Below are 23,913 nucleotides of genomic sequence, written 5' to 3' on the forward strand. Positions count from 1 at the left end.
GATATTTGACAAAGGCCCCAAAACAGTTAAATGGGGAAAAGACAGTCTTTTTAACAAATGATGCTGGCATAACTGGATATCCATCTGCAAAAAAATGAAACAAGACCCATACCTCACTCCATGCACAAAAACTAACTCAAAATGGATCAAAGACCTAAATATGAAATCTAAAACAATAAAGATCATGGAAGAAAAAATAGGGACAACGTTAGGAGCCCTAATACATGGCATAAACAGTATAGAAAACATTATAAAGAACATAGAAGAAAAACTAGATAAGTGGGTAAGAGAAGATAAGTGGGAGCTCCTAAAAATCAAACACTTATGCTCATCCAAAGACTTCACCAAAAGAGTAAAAAGACTACCTACAGACTGGGAAAAAGTTTTTAGCTATAACATTTCTGATCAGCGCCTGATCTCTAAAATCTACATGATACTGCAAAAACTCAACTGCAAAAAGACAAATAACCCAATTAGAAAATGGGCAAAAGATATGAATAGACACTTCACTAAAGAAGACATTCAGGTAACAAACAGATATATGAGGAAATGTTCACGATCATTAGCCATTAGAGAAATGCAGATCAAAACTACGATGAGATTTCATCTCCAACAAGGCTGGCATTAATCCAAAAAACACGAAATAATAAATGTTGGAGAGGCTGTGGAGAGATTGGAACACTTCTACACTGCTGGTGGGAATGTCAAATGGTACAACCACTTTGGAAATCGATTTGGTGCTTCCTTAAAAAGCTAGAAATAGAACTACCATACGACCCAGCAATCCCCCTCCTTGGAATATATCCTAGAGAAATAAGAGCCTTTACATGAACAGATATATGCACACGCATGTTTATTGCAGCACTGTTTACAATAGCAAAAACATGGAAGCAACCAAGGTGCCCATCAACAGATGAATGGATAAATAAATTATGGTATAATCACACAATGGAATACTATGCATCGATAAAGAACAGTGAGGAATCTGTGAAACATTTCAGAACATGGAGGGACCTGGAAGGCATTATACTGAGTGAAATTAGTCAGTTGCAAAAGGACAAATATTGTATAAGACCACTATTATAAGAACTTGAGAAATAGTTTAAACTGAGAAGAAAACATTCTTTTGTGGTTACGAGACGGGGGAAGGAGGGAGGGAGGGTGGGAAAAGGGGTATTCACTAATTAGACAGTAGTTAAGAACTACTTTAGGTGAAGGGAAAGACAGCACACAATACAGGGGAGGTCAGCACAATTGGACTAAACCAAAAGCAAAGAAGATTCCTGAATAAATTGAATGCTTCAGAGGCCAGCGTAGCAGGGGCAGGGGTCTGGGGACCATGGTTTCAGAGGACATCTAAGTCAATCGGCATAATAAAACCTATTAAGAAAACATTCTGCATCCCACTTTGAAGAGTGGCGTCTGGGGTCTTAAACACTAGGAAGCAGCCATCTAACCACCCCCCCCCCCAAAAAAAGCAGCCATCTAAGATGCATCAATTGGTCTCAACCTACCTGGATCAAAGGAGAATGAAGAACATCAAGGACACAAGGTGATTACGAGTCCAAGAGACAGAAAGGGCCACACGAACCAGGGACTACATCACCCTGAGACCAGAAGAACTAGGTGGTGCCCAGCTACAACTGATGACTGCCCTGACGGGGAACACAACAGAGAACCCTGAGGGAGCAGGAGAGCAGTGGGATGGAGACCCCCAATTCTCATAAGACCAGACTTAATGGTCTGACTGAGACTAGAAGGAACCCGGTGGTCATGGCCCCCAGACCTTCTGTTGCCCCAGGACAGGAACCATTCCTGAAGCCAACTCTTCAGACATGGATTGGACTAGACAGTGTGTTGGAGAGGGATGCTGGTGAGGAGTGAGCTTCTTGGATCAGGTGGACACTTGAGACTATGTTGGCATCTCCTGCCTGGAGGGGAGATGAGAGGGTGGAGGGGGTTAGAAGCTGGCGAAATGGACACAAAAAGAGAGAGTGGAGGGAGAGAGCAGGCTGTCTCATTAGGGGGAGAGCAATTGGGAGTGTGTAGCAAAGTGTATATGGGTTTTTGTGTGAGAGACTGACTTGATTTGTAAACTTTCACTTAAAAAAGCACAATAAAAATTATTAAAAAAAAAAAAGATTACACCTTCAGTGTGGATTACATCTCAACATAAAATAAAAATCCTCACAACTGGACCAATAAGCAACATGATGATAAATGGAGAAAATATTGGCGTTGTCAAGGATTTTATTTTACTTGGATCAACAATCAATGCCCATGGAAGCAGCAGTCAAGAAATCAAACGTGTTGCATCGGGCAAATTTGCTGCAAAGAATCTCTTTAAAGTGTTAAAAGCAAAGATGTCACTTTAAGGACTAAGGTACACCTTAGCCAACCCATGGTATTTTCAGTCACCTGATATACATGTGAAAGACAGACGATGAATAAGGAACCCCAAAGAAGAACTGATGCCTTTGAATTATGATGTTAGCAAAGAATATTGAATATACCATGGACTTCCAGAAGAATGAACAAATCTGTCTTGAAAGAAGTACAACCAGAATGCTTGTTAGGAGCAAGGATGACAAGACCTCGTCTCACCTACTTTGGACATGTTATCAGAAGGAACTAGTCTCTGGAGAAGGACATGATGTTTGGTAAAGTAGAGGGTCAGCAAAAAAGAGGAAGACCCCTCAATGAGATGGACTGACACAGTGGCTGCAACAGTGGGCTCCAGCATAACAACAATTGTGAGGATGGTGCAGGACTGGACAATGTTTCGTTCTGTTATACACAGGGTTGCTATGAGTGACAACCAACTCGCTGTTACCTAAGAACAACAGTAACATCAGCTCATTATACTTATCCCTGAAAAGTCCACTTTCCCCAGCCTTTCTCCTCAGAATGAGCTTTCCATGATCATTTCTCAGAATTTGTGTTTTAAACTCTTCACTCATACGCATAGCAACAGTGATCTGTTCCATACGGTCTAACATCTTCAACAGAAATACACTCCAGTTTTATGCATTGATGGCTAATATGTGTTCTTACAGTGTGTTTGAGTTATGACGAAACGCACTTACAGCCATCCTTTTTTGTTGTTACTGTAATTTTTTCATTAGTAATATGTTGCAGCACATAATTTGCTGATGTCATTCTCAGATGTACACTTGCAGATGTTCAATTTTATGATTTACTGCTCAAAACACTGTCAGATTTATAAAGATACTGATAATAAAAGGCAATAATAATGAAAACTAAAAAGGAAAAGTTATTCTGCTTACGTCAGAACTGACTTACAATGGAGTCATGAGAACAGTACCCCATGGTAAGTTGGGAACTACCTGTAATATATTTTGCTGCCATTAAAATCATGAGTGCAAATTTATATGTATTTTAATGAGGGATACAAACAAATTAAAAACAGAGAGGAGAGCAAAAAAGATAGTTCATTCATTGAGAAACACCCAGCATCTGTTACAGAGCTTATCATTCATTTTAGGGATGCATCAGCTAAGATACTTGACCTCCAGAAGCCCACAGTTTAGTAGAGGGAAAAGATGTGTAAACAGGTGTCTTAGCTTCCTAGAGATGCCATAAGCAAATACTTCAGATTGAATGACTCAAGAAGCAGAAATGTATTGTCTCACAGTTCTGGGGGCTAGAAGTCTTAATTCCAGACATCAGCCGGGCTGTGCTCTTTCTGTGTCAGCTCTAGGGAAGACCCTTCCTGAGTCTTTCAGCTTCTGGTAGTCCTTGGTGTTTCTTGGTGTGTATGTATGATCCGGTCATAGCGAAGCACCAGTCTTATCCTCTGTTAGGAGTGAAGGCAAAGAGTTTTATTGGGAGAAGAAAAGATTCGTAAATCAGGACACACCATAGCATCCAGGCAAGGTATAATAGTGTTCCTAATTGCAGGAAGGACAGTGAGATTTTTATCAGGTGGAGCAAAGAGTTACACGCTCACGAAGGGGTACATGGCAAAAAGTTACTAAGGGGTCATTAAACTGCAAACTTCCTTAACATTATCAATTCTATTTTCTAAGCTCTGGCACCGTGTTGACCAAGGCTTTCTTCTTGGATCAAGCCACATAAATATTCTTGGCAAAACGTATTTTAACAAACAATTCCTTGTACAAGCTAAAGTCTTGACCCTTGCTCCTTTTGTGTTACAAGCAGTTAAACTTTTACAGGAAGCTGAATTGTCTTTCTGGAACTGCAGGAGCAGAGACTTTAGGCCAACCTGCAGTTTAATTCAAAATGGAGTTTAATTTAGATCTGAGTCAGCCATCTGAGTCACGCCAAGCACCTTGGTTTTGGGGTCCACATACATCTCCCCCTTTTGATCAAACCTCCACAAGGGGGCACAGGTCACTCACAAAAGAGTTAGCCATCTTCTGCAAGGACTTAGCATCTCAGGGGTGGCTGCTGTATTTGAGCTTTTAAGTCCCAGACACCAGCTCTGGTATTAGAGGTGGCCAGGCACCATCCAGTCTCACCTTGCCATAGCTTCAGGCCTTGTCTTCAGGGTGAGTTGGTTCTGGTTGGGGAAAGTGTTGCAGATAAGGACACATTAAAAGAACAACTTGGCATTTCCAAAAAGGTCTGATCCCAGAGCTAAAATTTATTCTCTTTTGAAAAATTACTGTCTTTCAAATACATAACTTGTCACATGGCTAGATGTCTCAAGAATTGGCTGTGGTAGTGAGAAACACAGTGCATAATTTATTTTTAAAACTTTATAATAACAATTACAATGATTAAAAGGTGTAGGCAAGCTAGTAAGAAGGAGTGTATCCCAGATCCAATACTTTGGGGTAATTAGCTGAACGTATCAAAGAAGGAAGATACAGTCATTGGGGGAATGATGTGTAACCAAGAGGCTTTTTAGTGTATTTTAGAGATACCTTGTTCTACTTCTCCTGCGGTATTTATCCATGAACACTAATAGGTATTAACAATGGTACAAACTCCTCCTTGCTTAGCTAGGAGAAAACTAAGAGCTATTCTATTATCTAAAATAATTTTAGCAAGAGATTACAAGGGCTTTTGTTGAGTTGTCATTCCATCAGCAACACTATCAGCAATTTGATCCATGGTGGCAGATAGTTTATGAATAGATTTTTCTAACTGTAATATCCCAGAAGTGGGAAGAAGTGCTCGAAGAAATGACCAGTCCCGTCCAGGCCTATCAGTGATGGGATTATCTGAGAGGACAAGTTCTTTCTTCTGTATGGATATTAATGTCAAGTCACTATTCCATTGTAAGCTGTCATTGTATGAATGGATACTCATGGGAGCTCCCAGAGTACCTAAGGTGCATTGGCCCCACATATTCCAACCATCTAAGCATGGCAAGGCCCAAATATAGGATGAATCATTGAACTTTTTTCTCAAATATGCTGATCCTCAACATAAAAAGACATGTAGCAATGAGACACATAACATACCTGCCCCAGTTTGAATATTAGGAAATGGAATGGGCTGATTAGTTCTTTCAAGCCAGCCTGTGGTTAGTGAATTATCACAAATGAATAATTCTACAAATTCTAGGTGATCCTGGAGCCAGACATAAACTGGGAGATTTTGATTATTTTTAAGACAGTTATCCACTACTGTGGAATAATACCAAGCAGCACTAATAAAAAGATTGCATCTTGTGGGAGGAATAGAACATCTTACTTGGGCATGAGTAAGACTGAAACAGGGAGCTGATGATAAGTAGATAATTTTGAAGGTAGCCATAATCTGATGTGAATGGCCCACTTAAATGGTTTCTCAAAATGAATAGTAAATTAAGCGTGAATCTAAGACTGGTCCTGTGAAAGGATCAGTATTGTCCAGGATAGACTGAAGGGAAGAATGACATATACACCATTCAGTCAAATTACTGGTGCTGGCTGCTGATTGAGTTAATTTGATAAAAACATTTTCATTCCAAGCATCAGTGATGGTCATAATAAACAGAAAGAGAATGCTTATTAAAAATTTCAAAATGGAGAAAAGGTTAATCTAAGTTGATAACATAAAACTTGTTTCAAAGCCTATAGGTATTAAACAATGAGCAACAATTTCAATAAAGGTTCAGCTTACTAAGTTAAAGATATTAACTAGGGTTAAAGATATTTGGTGATTACCAAAACTACTAAGAAATAATTCCATAAGTGTGTAAAAACAGTCAAAGCTATTAAAATACCAGCAGTTAAGAAACACAGTCCAAAAATTTCAGCAGCCTGCATATAATCTTGTTCTGTAGTCCTGAGATCAGCTATTCACTTTTGAAGTTATCTGCCTCTGGCTGCTAGGGTGTTTCAGTTGGTTGACAAGTCCAGATAGGTGCTTTAGCTTTCTTTGGCTGTGATGAATGAATCCAAAAATTAATTCCTTCTAATTTTGCTGCACAAAGGTTAGAAAAAACTAGATAAGGTCCCTTCCACTGAGGTTCTAAAGAATCTTTTAATTGATGCCTTTTCTAGCAAACATAATCTCTTGGGGTAATATTAAGCAGAGGAGGAGAACCATATCTTTGCTCGTCAAAAGAATTCTTTTATTTGTGAAATATGTTTCTTAGAATATTGCATTAGCAATTGACAATATGTCGATAATTCAGGTTGCACTAAGTTAGGGTCAGTAGAGGCAATGTAAGAATGGATCACAGGCCTTTCAGTAACTATTTCATAAGGAGTCAGTTCAAGAGGTCTAAAGAGTGTTTCTTAAAAGAACTAAAGGGAGAATTTTAGTCCAAGGCAAACCTAAGAATTCAGAAAGCTTATTAGCAAGTTGGGTTTTTATTATAGCGTTAGTTCTTTCTACAAATCCAGAGGATTGAGGATGATAAGGGCAATGTAATCTCTGGTATATGGAGGAAATTCAGCATAATTCTTGAATTACTTGTCCAGTAAAATGAGTTCCCTGATCACTGCAAGAATTTTCAGTGCTTCCCAGGTAGCTACTAGGTTTTAGAGGAGCTTTTTGCTATAAAATAAGCAGTGACACGTCAGCAGAGGAAAGCCTCAATCCAATGCCAAAATCTACAAATCATTACTAAGATGTATTTATAACCAGTTGAAGGTGGAAGCTGGATAAAATCTAATTGCCATTCAAGCATAGTTCCAGAAGGCAAAAGGTATTGCCTGGGTGAAGTTTTAAGATGTTTCCCAGGGTTATAATCAGGGCAAATAGAACACTGAGAGTCCACATGCTCAGTTGCTTCAGAAAAATTTCCCCACCAGTATTTATTTAAAATTTCAATTATTTTATCTCTCTGTAGATGAGTGTTCTCATGTAGAATCCTCATCACAGGGACATGCAGATGTTTAGGAAGAACAATTTTAGTGTTGGGCCCTAACCGTAATTTAGTGTCAGGATCTTGGTAACGGCCTAACTTTCCCCATGTTTTGATTTCACCTGATTGAACCAACTGCTGATGTTTCAAGAGCTTTTCATTGGTGGGTGCAAAAATAATAGTCATTTCATGAGAATAGTTATCTATAAGTTCTTGTGGAGGAGTTTCTATAAACATTTTTGTTACAATAGGAGCAACAATAATTTGGGAAGCAGCCTGTTTAGCAGCTGCATCAGCAAGGTTATTTCCTCTAGTTTATTCAGTTTGGAGAATTCCTTTTGGTTGGTGGGCTTGTATTTTAACTACAGCAAATTCAGAGGGGAGCATTAGGCCATCTAAAAGATCTGCTGCCAAAGCCCCATTTTTAATAGTGTTACTACAAGAGGTTAAAAAACCTGTGTCTGTAATATTCCAAAATCAGGAACAACTTCAATGGCATATTTGGAACTCATAAAGATATTCATCTTCAGTGAGTTTATGGGCTCTAGTGATAGCTATAAGTTCAGCTTGTTGGGCTGAAACAGCTTTGGGGAGAAGCTGACTTTCAAGGACTTCAGTAGAAGATATAATCGCATAACCTGTCTGGTAACAAGAGTTAAGAGCTGGTTTCAGGTAGAATCCATCTACAAGTAAAGTCACATCAGGATTTGTCAAAGGAGTTTCCTTTGAATCACTATAGAGAGTCAAAAGCTGCTCAGTTAGGCCTAAACAATCCTGGGAAGGGTGATCATCTTCATCAGTTACAGAGAGAAGAGTGGTTGGATTTAAAGTACCTTCTGAGTCAGAATCAACTCGATGGCAGCAGGTATGTAGTCTAATATTTGAGGCTGCCAGAAGAAGGACATCATAGGACATGAGTCTGCTGGCAGATAAATGTTTTGTTAAAGCAGAATTAAGTAAAGCAGAAACAGCATGGGATCCATATGCATCTAAAAAGCTTCCCAAAACTATATTTGCAGTGTTTTCTACTAATTTTGCAGTAGTGGCTACAGCCCTGAGGCAAAAAGAATAGGCTCTAGCCACAGGATCCAACTTCAGGCTGTAATAACCTACGGGCCTATTTTTTCCCTTGTGTTTCTGTGTAAGGACATCTAATGCTTTACCAGAAACTTCATGCACAAATAAAGTCCAAATGATAGGGAACCCTGAACCAGACAGTTAGTCAAAGCCTCTTTCAGTTTAGTTATTGCCCTTTATTTTCTCAGGCAAGACAGAATGGATCAGGCTCAGGTTTTCAAATATTTGTGTAAAGGTTGATCCAGGAGAGAGAAGTTAGGAATCCAGGCTTGACAATAGTCACAAAGTTCCAAAAATCCCCTTAATTGTTTCTTTGTTTTAGGTAAAGAGAAGACTGCAATAACTTCTTTTCTCTTGAGGTCAATAGAAATGAGTTCTGCAGAAATCAAGTGACCTAAATATTCGACAGAAGAGCCGAGCTAGTTGTTAACTTTTCTCTGGAAACTTTATGTCCTCCAGTAGCTAAATGTTTTAATAAGATTGTTTACACTGTTCTCAAGAAAAGCCTGTCAAGAGGTGGAGCATACCAGTAAATCATTCACATATTGTAAAAAAGGTAAATTCATTTGAAAATTGAAAAGGTTGTAAGTCCATATGTAAAATCTGAGAAAAATACATGGGAGATTTCATGAATCCTTGTGGCATGACAGTCCAGGTAAATCGTTGGTTGTCCCAAGTAAAGGCAAACAAATATTGGCTGTCAGGGTCTACAGGAAGACTGAAAAAGACTCTACAAAGCTCTTTGCAGTGAAATATGTCACATCAGGAGGGACATTGGAAAGTAACAAGTGTGGGTTAGGGACAACTGGGAATCTAGGAATGACAATGTGGTTAATTGCACATAGGTTCTGAAAAAAATCTCCAACCATGATCATTTGGCTTCTTAACTGGAAGGACAGGAGTGTTGCAAGGACTAGTGCAGGGAACATTTAACCCTTTAGAAAGAAAATCCTTAATAACAGGAGTTAGTCCTTCCTTTGCTTCTTGTTAAAGTGGTTATTGGGAAATCTTAGGCAAGGGCTTAGATGTGTCCATTTGAATTTTAACAGGTTTGGAAGACAAAAGTTGGCCAAAGTCTGTGGATATTGTGGCTCATAAAATTTCAGAAATCTGAGATGTAACTTCTGGGGAAAGGGGCTTGAATGACCAGAATTCAGAAAGGGCATAATAAGGGCTTGCATATGGCAAAGAGCCTCTTCTTTTTTAATGTTATGAATCCCTAAGTTCTGATTCTTAGGCAAGATTAATAATATTTCCCCCTTTTCATTTATTATAAAAAGCAATTCCATTTAGATAAAATACCTCTTCCTATTAAATAACAGGAGTGTTAGGCCTAAGGAGAAAAGGATATAGATCCTTTATGAGATCAAGAGATATTGGCACAGGTTGAGAATGAACTAGTGTTTCTTCTTTATTAGTAACCATCACTTTTTTTTTTTTACTCCAAGGCAGGGGAGTAAACATGTGGGGTAATGGCAGGTAGGGTAGATCCTATATCAGTTAAAAACTGGCAAGGATCTTCATTGATGAACATAGAGAGTCTAGAGCCACATGGAAATAGTCCCTGTACTGTCCCTGGAGCCCATTCATTCTGAATCAGGGCATTGAGGGGTGGCTGGAGTGGAAACCTTCTGTTTATTCTTCGATTTAAAGCATTCATTTTTTCAATGGCCGGGTTTTTTACAATAGTGGCAGAAACTAGTTTTAGTCCACTGAAGAGCTTAAAATTTTTCTGAGTGGGCCTTTGTAGCTGCTGTAATTGAAGGGCCATCAATTTTTTAGCCTTAGCAGTCTGCTTTGTTTCTAAGCCTTGGGCAAGCTCATGAGCTAAGTCAGTCAATTGTACAGTGGGAGCAGCCTTCCAGTTTGAATAATGTCTTCTAACTAAGGCTGAAATTTCAGGTTCGAGGCTAGGTATAAATAGTGCATTAAAGGCCTCTGTAGTCCCTTCATCTATAGGACCTAACCCTAATTGTTCCAAAAACTTATGGAATAATCAGGCATGATAATCATATGCACTTTCATCTTTATTTTATATGCAAGAATGAATTTTTATCCAATCAGTTACTGGGGGGAAAGGCCTTAGAGATTGCTTCAAGTAACTTTTTGCCCCTTTCTTGAGCTTCTGTGAGAAGAATTTCAGCTGTTTTCCCTGTATCCAAAGTGAAACTATCTTGGAGATTTTTCCAGTCAGCATATTCTAACCACAATTTGGCTTCCCCAGGGCTAACTGATGTATGGACTAATTGATATAAATTGGGCAACATGGGCTGATAAACATTAATAAGGACTTTGTATTCTTCAGCAAATTTATAAGGATCCTTGTGTAAATTTGGAATGTCTTTAACAATGCTATGTAATTCCTTGCAAGTCCAGGAACTAAAAGAAGTAATAGGGTCCTTTGGATTTTCTCTGATACCCATTTCTGATTCTGCAGGTTGAATCTGAAAAGGCATTTCAGAAATGGGCTTTGGACTCTCTGGCCTTGAATCTCTCTTTAGCAGATTCTTTAAGGAAGAAAGGAAGTTCAGACAAAGTGTTTTCAGAAGGTTAAGAAGGTAGAGGAGAGTACAGAGCAGCAGCTGCCAGTAGGGGGCAGAGGGAATTACAGCAGAGGGTATAAGTATAGCAGAGCTCTGACTTTGTAATCCTTATTTTGCTTAGTGACTTCAGAAATTGTATTCTGCAATTCTTTTTTCTGTTTAGTCAATTTGGAAACAGTATCCTGCGAGAGGTTATTTTGCTCTTCTGATGTCTTTTAGAGACCTCAAAATACCAAATTAAAAAAGCATCCCATTGTACCTGCTTAATATGGGAGCTTTTCGGTTCTAATTTACTGCACATAAAAATTAATTTAGAAAGATCAAAGTTTCCCCCAAAGTGCCACTGATCTTTTGAACTGCCCTTTGGTGAGGTCATGCCAAGCAGACAGGAACAAACCAAACATGTTAAAGAATCAAAATGCTTGTTCATGTAATGAACGGAAGTTCCTGAAGGAGGCTGAGTATTGCTCCTAGATTCGGGATTTCCCATATTCCCAAAGGCAGAGTAAAGTTAGTTCTGGAGGCTTTAAACAAAAGGTCAGAGTTTTCAGGGTCTCAGAACTGGACAATATAGAGAGTGCTGCAGAAATTTTGGGCAATATTTTGGCCTGGCCTGTGCCTACAGTTTCTAAGCAGCTTTAAGGTTCTGACATCCTTAAGCACTGGAAACTCAAAGGAACCTGAAAACTCAAAGGAACAAAAGTTCCACTTATATAAAAACAGAAAGAAAAGAGAAAGACAAATCCAACAATAAAACTCAGGGAGCATCTGTGCAAAGAAAGCGGAGGCTCAGACCTGAGAGATGTTTACCTTGCTGCAATTCCCAAATCCTCTGTGGAGATGGAGGGCCCCCAAATTTTCCAACCCAGTACCATTGGCCCAAATTCCTGGTGCCTTGGAGGTTGCAGAGGTCAGTTCACCCATCAGGTCCCTTCATGGTCTTCAGGAAATTTCGTAGTGAGCACCAGTCTTACACTCTGTTAGGTGTGAAGGCAAAGAGTTTTGTTAGGAGAAGAAAAAATGCATGAATCAGGACACACCATAACACTCAGGCAGGGTACAGTAATATTCCAAACTGCAGGGTTACGTGCTCACAGGCACAAAGGGAAACATGGCAAAAAGTTACAGAGGGGTCATTAAACTACAAACTTTCTTAACATTATCAATTCTATTTTCTAACTTCGGGGACCATGTTGACCAAGTCATTCTTCTTGGATCAAGTTGCATAAACATTCTTGGCAAACATCATTTAACAAACGGCTCCTTGTACAGCCTAAAGTCTTGACCCTTGCTCCTTTTGTGTTACAAGCAGTTAAACTTTTACAAGAAATTGCATTGTCTTTCCAGGACCACAGGAGCAGAGACTTTGAGCCAAGCTGCAGTTTAATTCAAAATGGAGTTTAATTTAGATCTGAGTCAGCCATCTTAGGCATACCATAGCACCTCGATTTTGGGGTCTGCATACAACCATCTCTTCTTCTTCTTCTTCTTTTTTAAGTTGTGCTCTAGGTGAAAGTTTACAGCTCAAGTTAGTTTCTCATACAAAAATGTATACACACATTGTTGCTATATGACCCTAGAAGCTATCCCTATAATGTGACAGCACATTCCCCCTTACCACCCCGGCTTTCTCATGCCCATTCAACGAGCTTCTATCCCTTTATGCCTTCTCATGTTCCTCTGGACAGGAGTTGCCCGTTTAGTCTCGTGTATCTACTTGAACTAAGAAGCACTCACTTCACGAGTATCATTTTATATCTTATAGTCCAGTCTAATCTTTTAGTCCAGTCTAATCTTTGTCTGAAGAGCTGGCTTCAGGAATGGTTTTAGTTCCGGGTTAAAAGAGAGTCTGGGGGCCATGTCTTCGGGGTTTCCTCTAGCCTATCAGACCATTAAGTCTGGTCTTTTTATGTGAATTTGAGTTCTGCACCCCACTTTTTACCTCCTTCAGGGACTCTTTGTTGTGTTTCTTGTCAGGGTGGTCATTGGTGGTCGCCCGGCATCATCTAGTTCTTCTGATCTCAGGCCGATGGAGTCTCTGGTTTATGTGGCCCCTTTGTCTCTTGGGCTGATATTTTCCTTGTGTCTTTGGTGTCCTTCATTCTCCTTTGCTCCAGGTGGGTTGGGGCCAGGTGTTGAATCTTAGATGGCCACTCGCTAACTTTTAAGACCCAAGATGCCACTCACCAAAGTGGGATGCAGAACATTTTCTTAATAAGCTGTTATGCCAGTTGACCTAGATGTCCCCCAAAACCATGGTCGCCAGAGCCCTGCCCCTGCTACTCTGTCCCTAGAAGTGCTTCAGCCATCTCTACTTTTGTGTTATCCTCTTTTATAAAATTCCAGTCATGGAGGATTAGGATTAGGAGCCATCCTACTCTGGTGTGGCCTCATTTAACTTAATAGATAGCAGAAGAGTAACTCTGTTTCCAAACGTGGTCACATTCATAGGTACAGGGGTTACAACTTCAACATACCAATTTGCAGGACACAATCCATACAAAAAGTAAGTACTCTAAAGTGCTCAAGTACTAATATAAAAAGATCTACAGCCTATGAATGGGAGAGAGAAATGAGGGAGTGATGAGTTCTATTTGGTGGGAGCAGAAAAGGCTTCTCTCTTTGAGTTGCAAATGACAGAAACACCATTGAAACTTGTGTAAGCAAAGGGGAGATTTATTAGTGTATATAATTTAGGAAACCCGGAGATGGTTCTGAATTCATAAATGACTAGATCTAGGAGCTCAAACAGTGTTATTAGAATCCTTCTTTGTCTTTCAGCTCTGCTTCTCTCTGTGTGTCAACCTCTTTTTCTTCTATCTAGTTGCCATTGAGTCGATTCCAACTCATGGTAACCCCATGTGTACCAAAGTAGAACTGTGCTCCATAGAGTTTTCAATGGATGATTTTTTGGAAGTAGATCACCAGGCCTTTTTTCCAAGATGCCTCTGGGTGGACTCAAACCGCCAGTCTTTCAGTTAGAAGCTGAGCACATTAACTGTTTATACCACCCAGAGACTCCATTTTCTTCTACATGGATGCATTTCTTCCATAGGCTTAGTAAAATCACTACTCAGATGTACCAGCTAAACCCTAGTGGAAAGGGAGCTTTTGTCTCCCAATATTCATTTATCTATTCCTAGAAATATCTTATTAGTCCTGTTTGGGTCACTTAGCCACTCCTTTGACTAATCTATTGGACTCATCCTTTGCAAACAGGTAAGGTAGTATGTTTGGCCTGGGTCACATGCAAGTCCTGGTGCCAGGGGTAAGCAGGGTTAAGTCTGACTAGCCAAGGCTGGCATTCTCACCAGAGCCAATAGTGAGAATAGGTGGGTTCCTCAAAGGAAGGAAGACTGAGCAGATAAAAATTGACAGGCAGTCACTATAGCTTCATTCATGTTTAAACTACTTTGTGGAAGATAAATAGTTTTTTGTGTGTGTGTGTCATATGAAGAAGTGAGGAATATATATTATTGGTAAAGGAGGCTGTAAACGCAAAACTAGGAAAGCATGAACCAGCCTGGCCAATCAGGAAACTGTAAGTTGTTTGTTGAGGTTGGAGCATATGGTTAGGGGGTTCATGGCTAAAGGTGAAGCTGTGAAGTAGATAAGGGCCTCATTTGCTGTGCTAAGGAGCTTGTTATTTGTACTGTAGTAATGGGGAGACACTCTGGAGTTTTAAACAAGGGAAGGAGATGGTCAGATTTCCATTTTAGAATATCACTCTGGCAACAATGTAGAGGGTGACTTGGAGAATTGCCACGGCTCAGAGGCAGCCAGACCTGTGAGGATACTACTACAGTAATCCAGATGGAGATAATGTATAAACAATTAAGTGCTATAGAGTATGAAATGTACTAATACAGAATGATTTACATGTGCAGGTGGGGAGATAAAAGAGGAAGTTTTGAGGCTGTACTAAAGGCTCTGGCAGGAAAGAAAAAAATGTGGAAAATAGCAGGGAGAGTCAATAGGACTTTGTCTTCCAAGAAAGTGAAACATCTAGGCTAACTCAGATTTCTGACTGGAGTAGTGCCATTTACTGAGACGAGGAGTATAGGAAAAGGAACAGGTGTGAGGGGCAGGGAAGGATGGCCAAGGTGATGATTTCACGTGCTGAGTTTGAGGGGCTGGATATAAAGAGTCGGCAGTTGTTCAGGAGGTTTGTAGCTCAAAGGAGGGGTCCAGAATGAAGGTATAAGTTTGCAAGTGATCAGCATGTAAGTTATGGAGTTGATGAGAATGAAGCAAATGATCTATGCTTTTTAGACTAGAAGAGGGCCCAAGAGTTACTGGTTTTGCTTTGGTTAAGAGAAGGAGAACGTCTGGGCACCAGCAGACTAATCAGGTCAGGGGCACAGCTCAGACCTCAGTGGTCTAGGCAAGTATCAGGAGCCAAAGTGAGCTCCTTAATAGTGTCCTACTGAAATTTGCTATACCTTTGATTCATATCTAATTCTGTACAGAGGTTTATTGTGTATCATGTCTCTTGTCCAGTTAAGAGTGACCTCAGAACCTGACCCTATCAGTGTATATAAGGGGACTTAACCAGTCAAAGAACCCTACAACAGCTGAAGATGTGCAAAGAATCCTTGTCATGGGATCAAGTCCGGGGTCATCATCAGAACACAGACAGAAACATGTTAATGTCTCTGCCTGACTGTCCATGTGAACAATTGTTTTGAGCTTTAACCCAATAAGGAGTGTCTTCAGGGAAAATATGAATACAGCACAAATGGGTTCCTCCTCACTGCTTTCCCACTATTGCTGATTCCTACACCAGCACTCCTCTGGTCTGGGTGGTTCGAAGCCAAGATACCAGCCTTGCCTTGAGCCTCATAAGTTCTGGTTCTTATAATTGTTTATTACTTACAACTGTAAGCCCAGGGTGAATGTAGCATCCTCCAAAGGTACTTCATGATCTTTTAATCCAGACATTAATAGGTTATGACCTGGAAGCCAAATATAGCCTACCAATTGTGTTTGTAAATAAAGTTTTATTAGAACACAGCCATTCTTTTTAATTTATGCACTGTCTAAGGTTGCTTTACCAATGTGGAAATTATCAAACAATATCATTGATATCACACTCAAGTAAAATCTTGTTGAAGATAATCCAAAAATGGTTGCAGGAGTGCATCAACAAGGAACTGCCAGAAATTCAAGCTGGTTTCAGAAGAGGACGTGGAATGAGGGATATCATTGCTGATGTCAGATGAATCTTGGCTAAAAGCAGAGAGTACCAGAAAGGTGTTTACCTGTGTTTTATTGACTATACAAAGGCTTTTGACTGTATGGATCATAACAAATTATGGATTGTGAATATTGGGAATTCTAGAACACTTAATTGTGCTCATGTGGAACCTGTACATAGACCAAGAGGCAGCCCTTTGAACAGAACAAGGGGATACTGTGTGGTTTGAAGTCAGGAAATGTGTGTATCAGGGTTATATCCTTTCACCGTATTTATGTAATCCATATGCTGAGCAAATAATCTGAGAACCTGGACTATATGAAGAAGAATGTGACATCAGGTTTGGTGGAAGACTTATTAACAGCCTGCAATACAGCAGATGTCACAACCCTGCTTGCTGGAAGTAAAGAGGACTTAAAACACTTACTGATGAAGATCAAAGACTGTAGCTTTCAGTATGGATTACACCTCAGCATAAAGAAAACAAAAATCCTCACAACTAGACCAATGAGTGACATCATGATAAACAGTGAAAAGATTGAAGGTGTCAAGGATTTCATTTTACTTGGATCCACAATCAACACCTCTGGAAACAGCAGTCGAGAAATCAAACAATGTGTTGCATTAGGCAAATCTGCTCCAAAAGACCCCTTTAAAGTGTTAAAAGCAAAAATGTCACTTTGAGGAGTAAGATGTGCCTGACCCAGGCCTCACATGTATGCAAAAGCAGGACAATGAATAAGTAAGACTGAAGAAAAATTGACGCCTTTGAATTATGAAGTTGGTGAAGAATATTGAATATACCATGGACTGCCAGAAGAATGAACAAGTCTTTTCTTGGAAGAAGTACAGCCAGAGTGCTGCTTGGAAGCGAAGATGGCAAGACTTCATTTCATGTATTTTCTCACGTATCAGGAGGAACCAGTCCCTGGAGAAGAACATCATTCTTGGTAAGGTAGAGAGGGTCAGCGAAAAAGAGGAAGACCTTCAATGAGATGGATTGACACAGTGGCTGCAACAGTGGTCTCAAACATAACAATGATTATAAGGATAGTTTAGGACCAGACAGTGTTTCGTTCTGTTGTACACAGGGTCTCTGTGAGTCCAAACCAACTTGATGGCACCTAACAAGACTGATTTTGTACTATAAAGAATATCTGTCTCACAAAACCTAAAATGTTTACTATCTAGCCCTTTACAGGGAAAGTGTAAACCCACCCTATAATCCAGTGCCTATTAACCCATTAATCCTGTATACCAGTGCCGTTTCACCATACCGTTCTTTTATTTAGAACCCTACAATGACATTTCATTGTTCGCGGAATATAATCTATATTTCTTGGCCTGCCTTCCAAGGCCCTCCATGATCTAGTCCCAGCTAATATTTTAGTTGTTGTTGTTAAGGTAAGTGTAGTGTTTTTTTTCCCCCTTTCACTCTTTTTTTTTTTTTCCTTGTGGTGAAAATATACACACCAAAACACCTGCCAATACAACAACTTCCACATTTTCAATTCAAAGGCACTGATTACATTTTTCATATTTTGCCACCATTATCACTATTCTTTTCCAAAATACTCCATCACCATTGATATAAACTCAATGCCCCCCCAAGCAAAAATGCTCCTTTTCCCCCTCCCTTCTTCATCATGTGGCAACTTTGAGATGCTGGATAGCTGAGCTCTCCCACCGGGCCTTTTTTTTTTCATCTCCTTTGACATACTATAGGATTAAGTAACATTGATTAGAGTTCTTTGGTAAATGGTAAATTCCTAAAATATTCATGGGGCCTGGTTTGGCAGGGAGATTATATTCCTGACCTGGATATTATGTTTTAGTAGCTTGAGATTATAAAATACCATTTCTTAAAAGTTTGTGCATTGCACAGAAAAACTTCGCTATAACACAAATTATTATTATATTAACCTGAATATCAGTGGCACTGTCACATCCCCAGAAACATGTTGCTGTTGTTAGGTGCAGCTGGGTTGGTGCCGACACATAGTGACCTTGTGCACAACAGAACGAAGCACTGCTTGGTCCTGTGCCATCCTTACAATTGTTGCTATGTTTGAGCCCATTGTTGAAGCCACTGTGTCAATCCATCTCATTGAGGATCTTCCTCTTTTTCACTGACGCTCTACTTTACCAACCATGATGTCCTTCTCCAGGGACTGACGCCTCACAATTGTTGCTATGTTTGAGCCCATTATTGCAACCACTGAATTAATCCATCTCATTGAGGATCTTCCTCTTTTCCCCTGACCCTGTACTTTACCAAGCATGATGTCCTTCTCCAGGGACTGATCCCTCCTGATAACATGTCTAAAGTATGTGAGATGCAGTCTCACCATCCTTGCTTCCAAGGAGAATTCTGGTTGTAGTTCTTCCAAGACAGACTAGTTCGTTCTTTTGGCAGTCCATGGTATACTCAATATCCTTCGCCAATAGCACAGCTCAAAGGAGTCAGTTCTTCTTCGGTCTTCTTTATTCATTGTCCAGGTTTCACATGTATATGAGGTGATTGAAAACACCATGACTTGGGTCAGGTGCACCTTAGTCCTTAAGGTGATATCTTTGCTTTTCAACATTTTAAAGAGGTCTTTTGCAGCCGATTTGCCCAATGCTATGTGTTTTTTGATTTTTTGACTTCTGTCCAGAAACAGCAACTACACAAAATAAAAGCTTCCGTTAACACAGAGCACAGCATCCAGGCTTCTACGTTATTGTTCGAGAATTCTCTCTGGGATTTGGCTGTTTTACTGTAAAATACCATCATGTCTTGTCTAACAAGTTTCTGCCTTGCATATGCGACTAAAGGAAAATAATCCAGGCAGTAAATGTCTCAGAAAACCACTCCCGTGTGCTTTGGAAACAAAACATGAACAGTGTAGGTATCATAAGGGCAGCCGTTTCTATTTTTACATTAATCAAATTCATATGATGGTTATTGTCTACATTTGAAAATTATGGTGAAGAAAGCATGAAGTGTGCACTTTGGTGGAAAGGTTATGGTATGAATACAAATGAAATATATCTCTTCAACATCAACTTGTAAGCATTATCTAGAAGTAAACATGTAGCAATAAGAATAATAGTAAATAGCATTTATTGAGTGCTTACTGTGTGCCAGGCATTGTTCTAGGCCCTTTTCATGTATCATCTCATTTAATCCATGCTCTGACCACATGGTTTAGGTACTACTATTATCTCTACTTTTTGAAACAGACAACTGAGACACAGGGAGATAAAAGGACTTACCAAAGGTCACACAGGTAGCAGATGGTGGAACTTGGGAGAAGGACCCAGGAAGACCAACTCCAGACTTGACTTCATATTTACTGTCTCCTCAGCAAGCCCCAGCCATATGAAATGGTACCCCCAACGCTAGTTTAAACAATGATCACCTGTCCATTTTGACATTGTTGTTTACTATGTCCAATTGGATGGTTGGTCCTACAAAATTTGAGATTACGTTAGATTATTGCATGTGTGTGATTTTGAGGTGCGGAAAGAAATCAAACCCTAGAATTTCCCACATTGTATTCTATCATATTTTCAGTTTTCAGCAACCTCTATCCTTTCGATCGAGACATTTTTATTCTTTGTCTCCGAATTAATAATGCACAGAACATGGGTCTGCGTGTGTGTCTGTGTGTGTGTGTGTCTGTGTGTGTGTGTGTAAAACCCGCCTTTTCTTCTGGACTAAATTGTGGCAGCTTGACTGAGTGAGGAGAATTTCTCCCACTCACCGAGCCCACAGCAGACATGTTATGAGAATGCTGCTGCTTGCAGTGTACCCCGAGACGGAGGGGAAGGTGACACTGTGTACGGTGCGCCCAGCATCTCTGGAAGTGTCTATACAGATGTGTGCTGCTCCCTGCTTGAACATTCCTGGAGCCAACACCCACCCACTCTTACAGCCTCTCTCTCTTTATTTTCAAGGAAAAAAGAAAGAGGCAGACTGAAATAGAAGCCAAGCGACAACAGCTTGACGAGCAGATACTTCTTCTGCAGCATTCCAAGGTAAGCGGCTGATGCCACGAACCTGTTCCATTATTAGACATGCAGATCACACTCCGGAGAGCTGGGCAGAGCCTGACCTGCCGTGAAGGCGCTCCTGCTGACAGAATGAGCCCTTTTCGTTCAATCTGGAAACCATCTCTTGGCTTTTCTTGTGAATTTCTCAAATTCAGAGCATTGTTACAGCATTCTGATTTCTGCGAGCCTGATGAAACCACAGTGTGCATGTGGATGGGTGGGGAGCGGTGTGGGCATGTGAAATGCGGTGGTCTATACAGAAACTGGATGAGAATACTGCACATGGTGGGTGAGGTAGTATGCCGGGGTGTATTCCAGTGCATAGGTGCTGTGTGTATGTTTGTTCAGAGGTTCTAGAAGGTATGTTTAACATGATGCTCTTTATTATTGTTAAAAATAGAAATATTTTCTTGCTTGCTCTGGAGGAAAGGGAGATAAAAACAGTGTAATCTGATGACAGAAGAACACTGTGTATTTCTGCTTACACATTTATTTTGTTTCTTCTTTAACAATTTTGAAAGTGTTCTGTTAGAAAAAGCAGTTGGTTATAGGCAGCATTTAAATGATTTGGCTTGGTTGGGTCTCCACTGCACCGTGTAAAAGACAGAGAGAGAGCACTATTTATTTATTTCTTTAAAACATAATGCACTTAAGCATCGTAATTGATTACAGCCCAGGAGAAAGCTCTGTCACTGTCATGAGGACTCCACTGGTTGCCGAATGTTGCTTTCTGCATGCTCAGAGAATAAGGTGACCACATTCCCAGCCAGCTGGGAGTTTCTGCTTCCCTTTGACTGCTCCTGGGCGTTTTTAGGAAAACCTTGTGTTGCTCACCTCAAGTTGCGGCAACGTTGCATGTGCACCATTGCATTGCACAGTGGACGGTTTGGGGTGGGGTGCTGACTCCAAGGGTAATGCTAGGTATGGATTATTTGGATTTTTCTTTTAAGCAAGGTGAACCTTTATGGTTGCATTTTCTATTCTTCTCTAGAAGACAGGGATGTGCTAAATGAAGTCCTAAAATTAGGATCATCAAGCTAGTTACTGATTTCAAATAGCAGCATGACCTATATATGCCTAGCATATTTATCCATTTACTATTAACCATCAGGAAAATCTGGTTAAAAGAAAGAAAGACAATACAATGTTGAGAAAAATGCCTGTTTCTCTCTCTTCATCATGTAATCCATTTATGGACCTGTCTTTGTAGGCACTTGCTGTAAATCTCATATGCTGTTGCTCTTTCCTTATAACATTCCTGAAGGGGATTGAGGGCTACAATTAATATCCTCTTCTTACAGAGAGGGGGCTTAAAAACACTTACTAGAACTGGGTGAATTGCTCAAGGTCAATCTGAACAGAGCTGGGTCTCTGTCTCTGAGTACAGTCAATTTGCTCCTTGTAAGAGACCAAAATGTACTAAAAACCTCAGTGAATTCTTGGTTAAAGGTGAACTTTTTAATAAGAAGACTGAAAGTATAAGGGAGGCTGCTTTGACTCACCAGCCGTTCTCCTCTTTAGGCTCAATATGATTCTTTTCTTTTGCATTCCTTGGATCAAAAGTAAGGCAATTTACATATGCCAGAAGACCAAGTTTCTATTGTCCCACTTCAAATCATTCTGGGTGCCAAATAAGATACCAAAGATACAGAACAATTCATTGCTGATATCCAACACAGTGTTACAACATTCTGTTCATACCCCATGTATTCATCTTCATCTCTGCACCCATCCATCCATCCATGCAGTCAACAGAAACAACACTAAAAGTGACTGCTAGCATTGCATGGGCAAACAGTGAGATTCTTTTTTTTATGGTTATTCTGGTAAAATCCTCACATGGTTGATAAGACTGGCTCTTCGAGGCGACACCCAGGGCTCTCACCAAGGTAATATTGCTATATCCATGGGGAGCAAGGTCTGGACAGTGAATCTAATTTAATAAGTGGAGACCGGTGGATTGTATTTTTCTTTCTCTGGGGAAGCCTGGGTAGACAGAATGAGGGTAGATTTTTAACCCTGAACAACAAAACATAAGAGCTGAAAGATGTCAAAGGCGGCAGTGTTTATCTGGTACTACCCTGGAGAAAGACGCCATTTCTGAGAGGTGCCAAGTTTCTGTGCGTTGGTGAGGTGGTGTCTAACAAGGTGGGGAGAGTCAGCAGGCCTCACTGTGCCCTGGGTGAAACTTCCCTCATGATTCTGCCTCTCTTTGTCCTGAGTCCATCTTCCTGCAAATAATTTTGATATAAAAAAGGGGGTGTGTGATTGAAGGATATGATCATTTCAGGCACAAGAGAGAGATATGTTCCACTTTAAATTAATGGACTATTGCCTAAACTTGAGTAGTAGACTTATCTTCCCTGTGGTCATTCAGTTTCGAGCTCAGTGGCCTCAGCCCTGGATGATAGTCACCATTTTTGTGTGTGTGTGTGTGCCTAATATGTGCCTGGAATTCCAGGGTGATGCACATGGCTAACATGCTCAGCTGCTAACTGAAAGGCTGGAGGCTTGAGTCCACCCAGAGGCACCCTGGAAGAAAAGCCTAGAAATCTACTTGTGAAAAATCAGCCCTTGAAAACTGTAAGGAGCACAGTTCTACTATGACACACATAGGGTCATCATGAGTCAGAGTTGACTTGATGGCAAAAGGTTTAATAATATGTCTGGCACTTTAAATACATCCCCTAAATAATATCTGCAAGGTAGATATTACTATTCCCATTTTATAGGTGAGGAAACATATTTATGAGGCCAAGTAATTTTCCCATAACATAGACACTATAAGTGGGGGACCCGAGACTGCAACCCAGGGCTGTCTGCCTCCACAGACCATGCTCTCTCTGCGACACTTCTCTTCAAACGAAATGTTCTCTTTTGAATAATTTGTCTATAGAGATGCTCTCAGAGTTACCTAGTGCTGCTATAACAGAAATACCACCAATGGGTGGTTTTAACAAACAGAAATTTATTTTCTCACGGTTTGTTGTTGTTAGGTGCTGTCCAGTCGGTTCTGACTCACAGCAACCCTGTGTACAACGGAATGAAACACTGTGCAGTCCTGCACTATCCTCACAATTGTTACTATCTTTGAGCTCATTGTTAAAGCCACTGTGTCAATCCATCTCACTGAGGGTCTTCCTATTTTTTGCTGACCCTCTACTTCACCAGGCATGATGTCCTTCTACAGGGACTTGTCCCTTTTGATAACATGTCCAGACTATGTGAAATGAAGTCTTGCCATCTTTGCTTCTAAGGAACACTCTGGCTGTACTTCTTCCAAGACAGGTATGTTCGATCTTCTGGTGGTCCCCGGTACATTCAGTATTCAGCACCATCACACAAAGGCATCAATTCTTCTTCGGTCTTCCTTATTTATCATCCAGGTTTCGCATACGTATGAGACCATTGAGAATACCATGGGTGGGGTCAGGCGCACCTTTGTCCTCAAAGTCACATCTTTGCTTTTTAACACTTGAAGAGGTCTTTTGCAGCAGATTTGCCCAATGCAATACATTGATTTCTTGACTGCTGCTTCCGTGGTTGTTGATTGTGGATCCAAGTAAAATGAAATCCTCGACAACTTCAATATTTTCTCTGTTTATCAGGATGTTGCTTATTGGTCCAGCTGTGAGGCTTTTTGTTTTCTTTATGTTGAGGTGTAATCCATAATGAAGGCTATCGTCTTTTACCTTCATCAGTACGCGTTTCAAGTCTTCTTCGTTTCCAGCAAGCAAGACTGTCTTATCTGCTTATTACCGGTTGTTAAT

At 40.3% G+C, this 23,913-nt stretch overlaps 1 protein-coding gene across 15 annotated transcripts in view; it reads left to right on the forward strand.

Moving 5' to 3' along the window:
- Positions 1–23,913, forward strand: part of PALM2AKAP2 (PALM2 and AKAP2 fusion) — a 578,232-nt gene that overhangs the window by 273,979 nt on the left and 280,340 nt on the right. For all 15 annotated transcript variants that reach the window (XM_049896024.1, XM_049896006.1, XM_049896008.1 and 12 more), the window contains one exon: positions 20,048–20,128. In XM_049896024.1, the coding sequence (XP_049751981.1) occupies positions 20,048–20,128 (81 nt within the window). The remainder of the gene's footprint in view (positions 1–20,047; positions 20,129–23,913) is intronic.

The sequence above is a fragment of the Elephas maximus genome, chromosome 9 (assembly GCF_024166365.1).
Source record: "Elephas maximus indicus isolate mEleMax1 chromosome 9, mEleMax1 primary haplotype, whole genome shotgun sequence".
Taxonomy (NCBI): Eukaryota; Metazoa; Chordata; class Mammalia; order Proboscidea; family Elephantidae; genus Elephas; species Elephas maximus.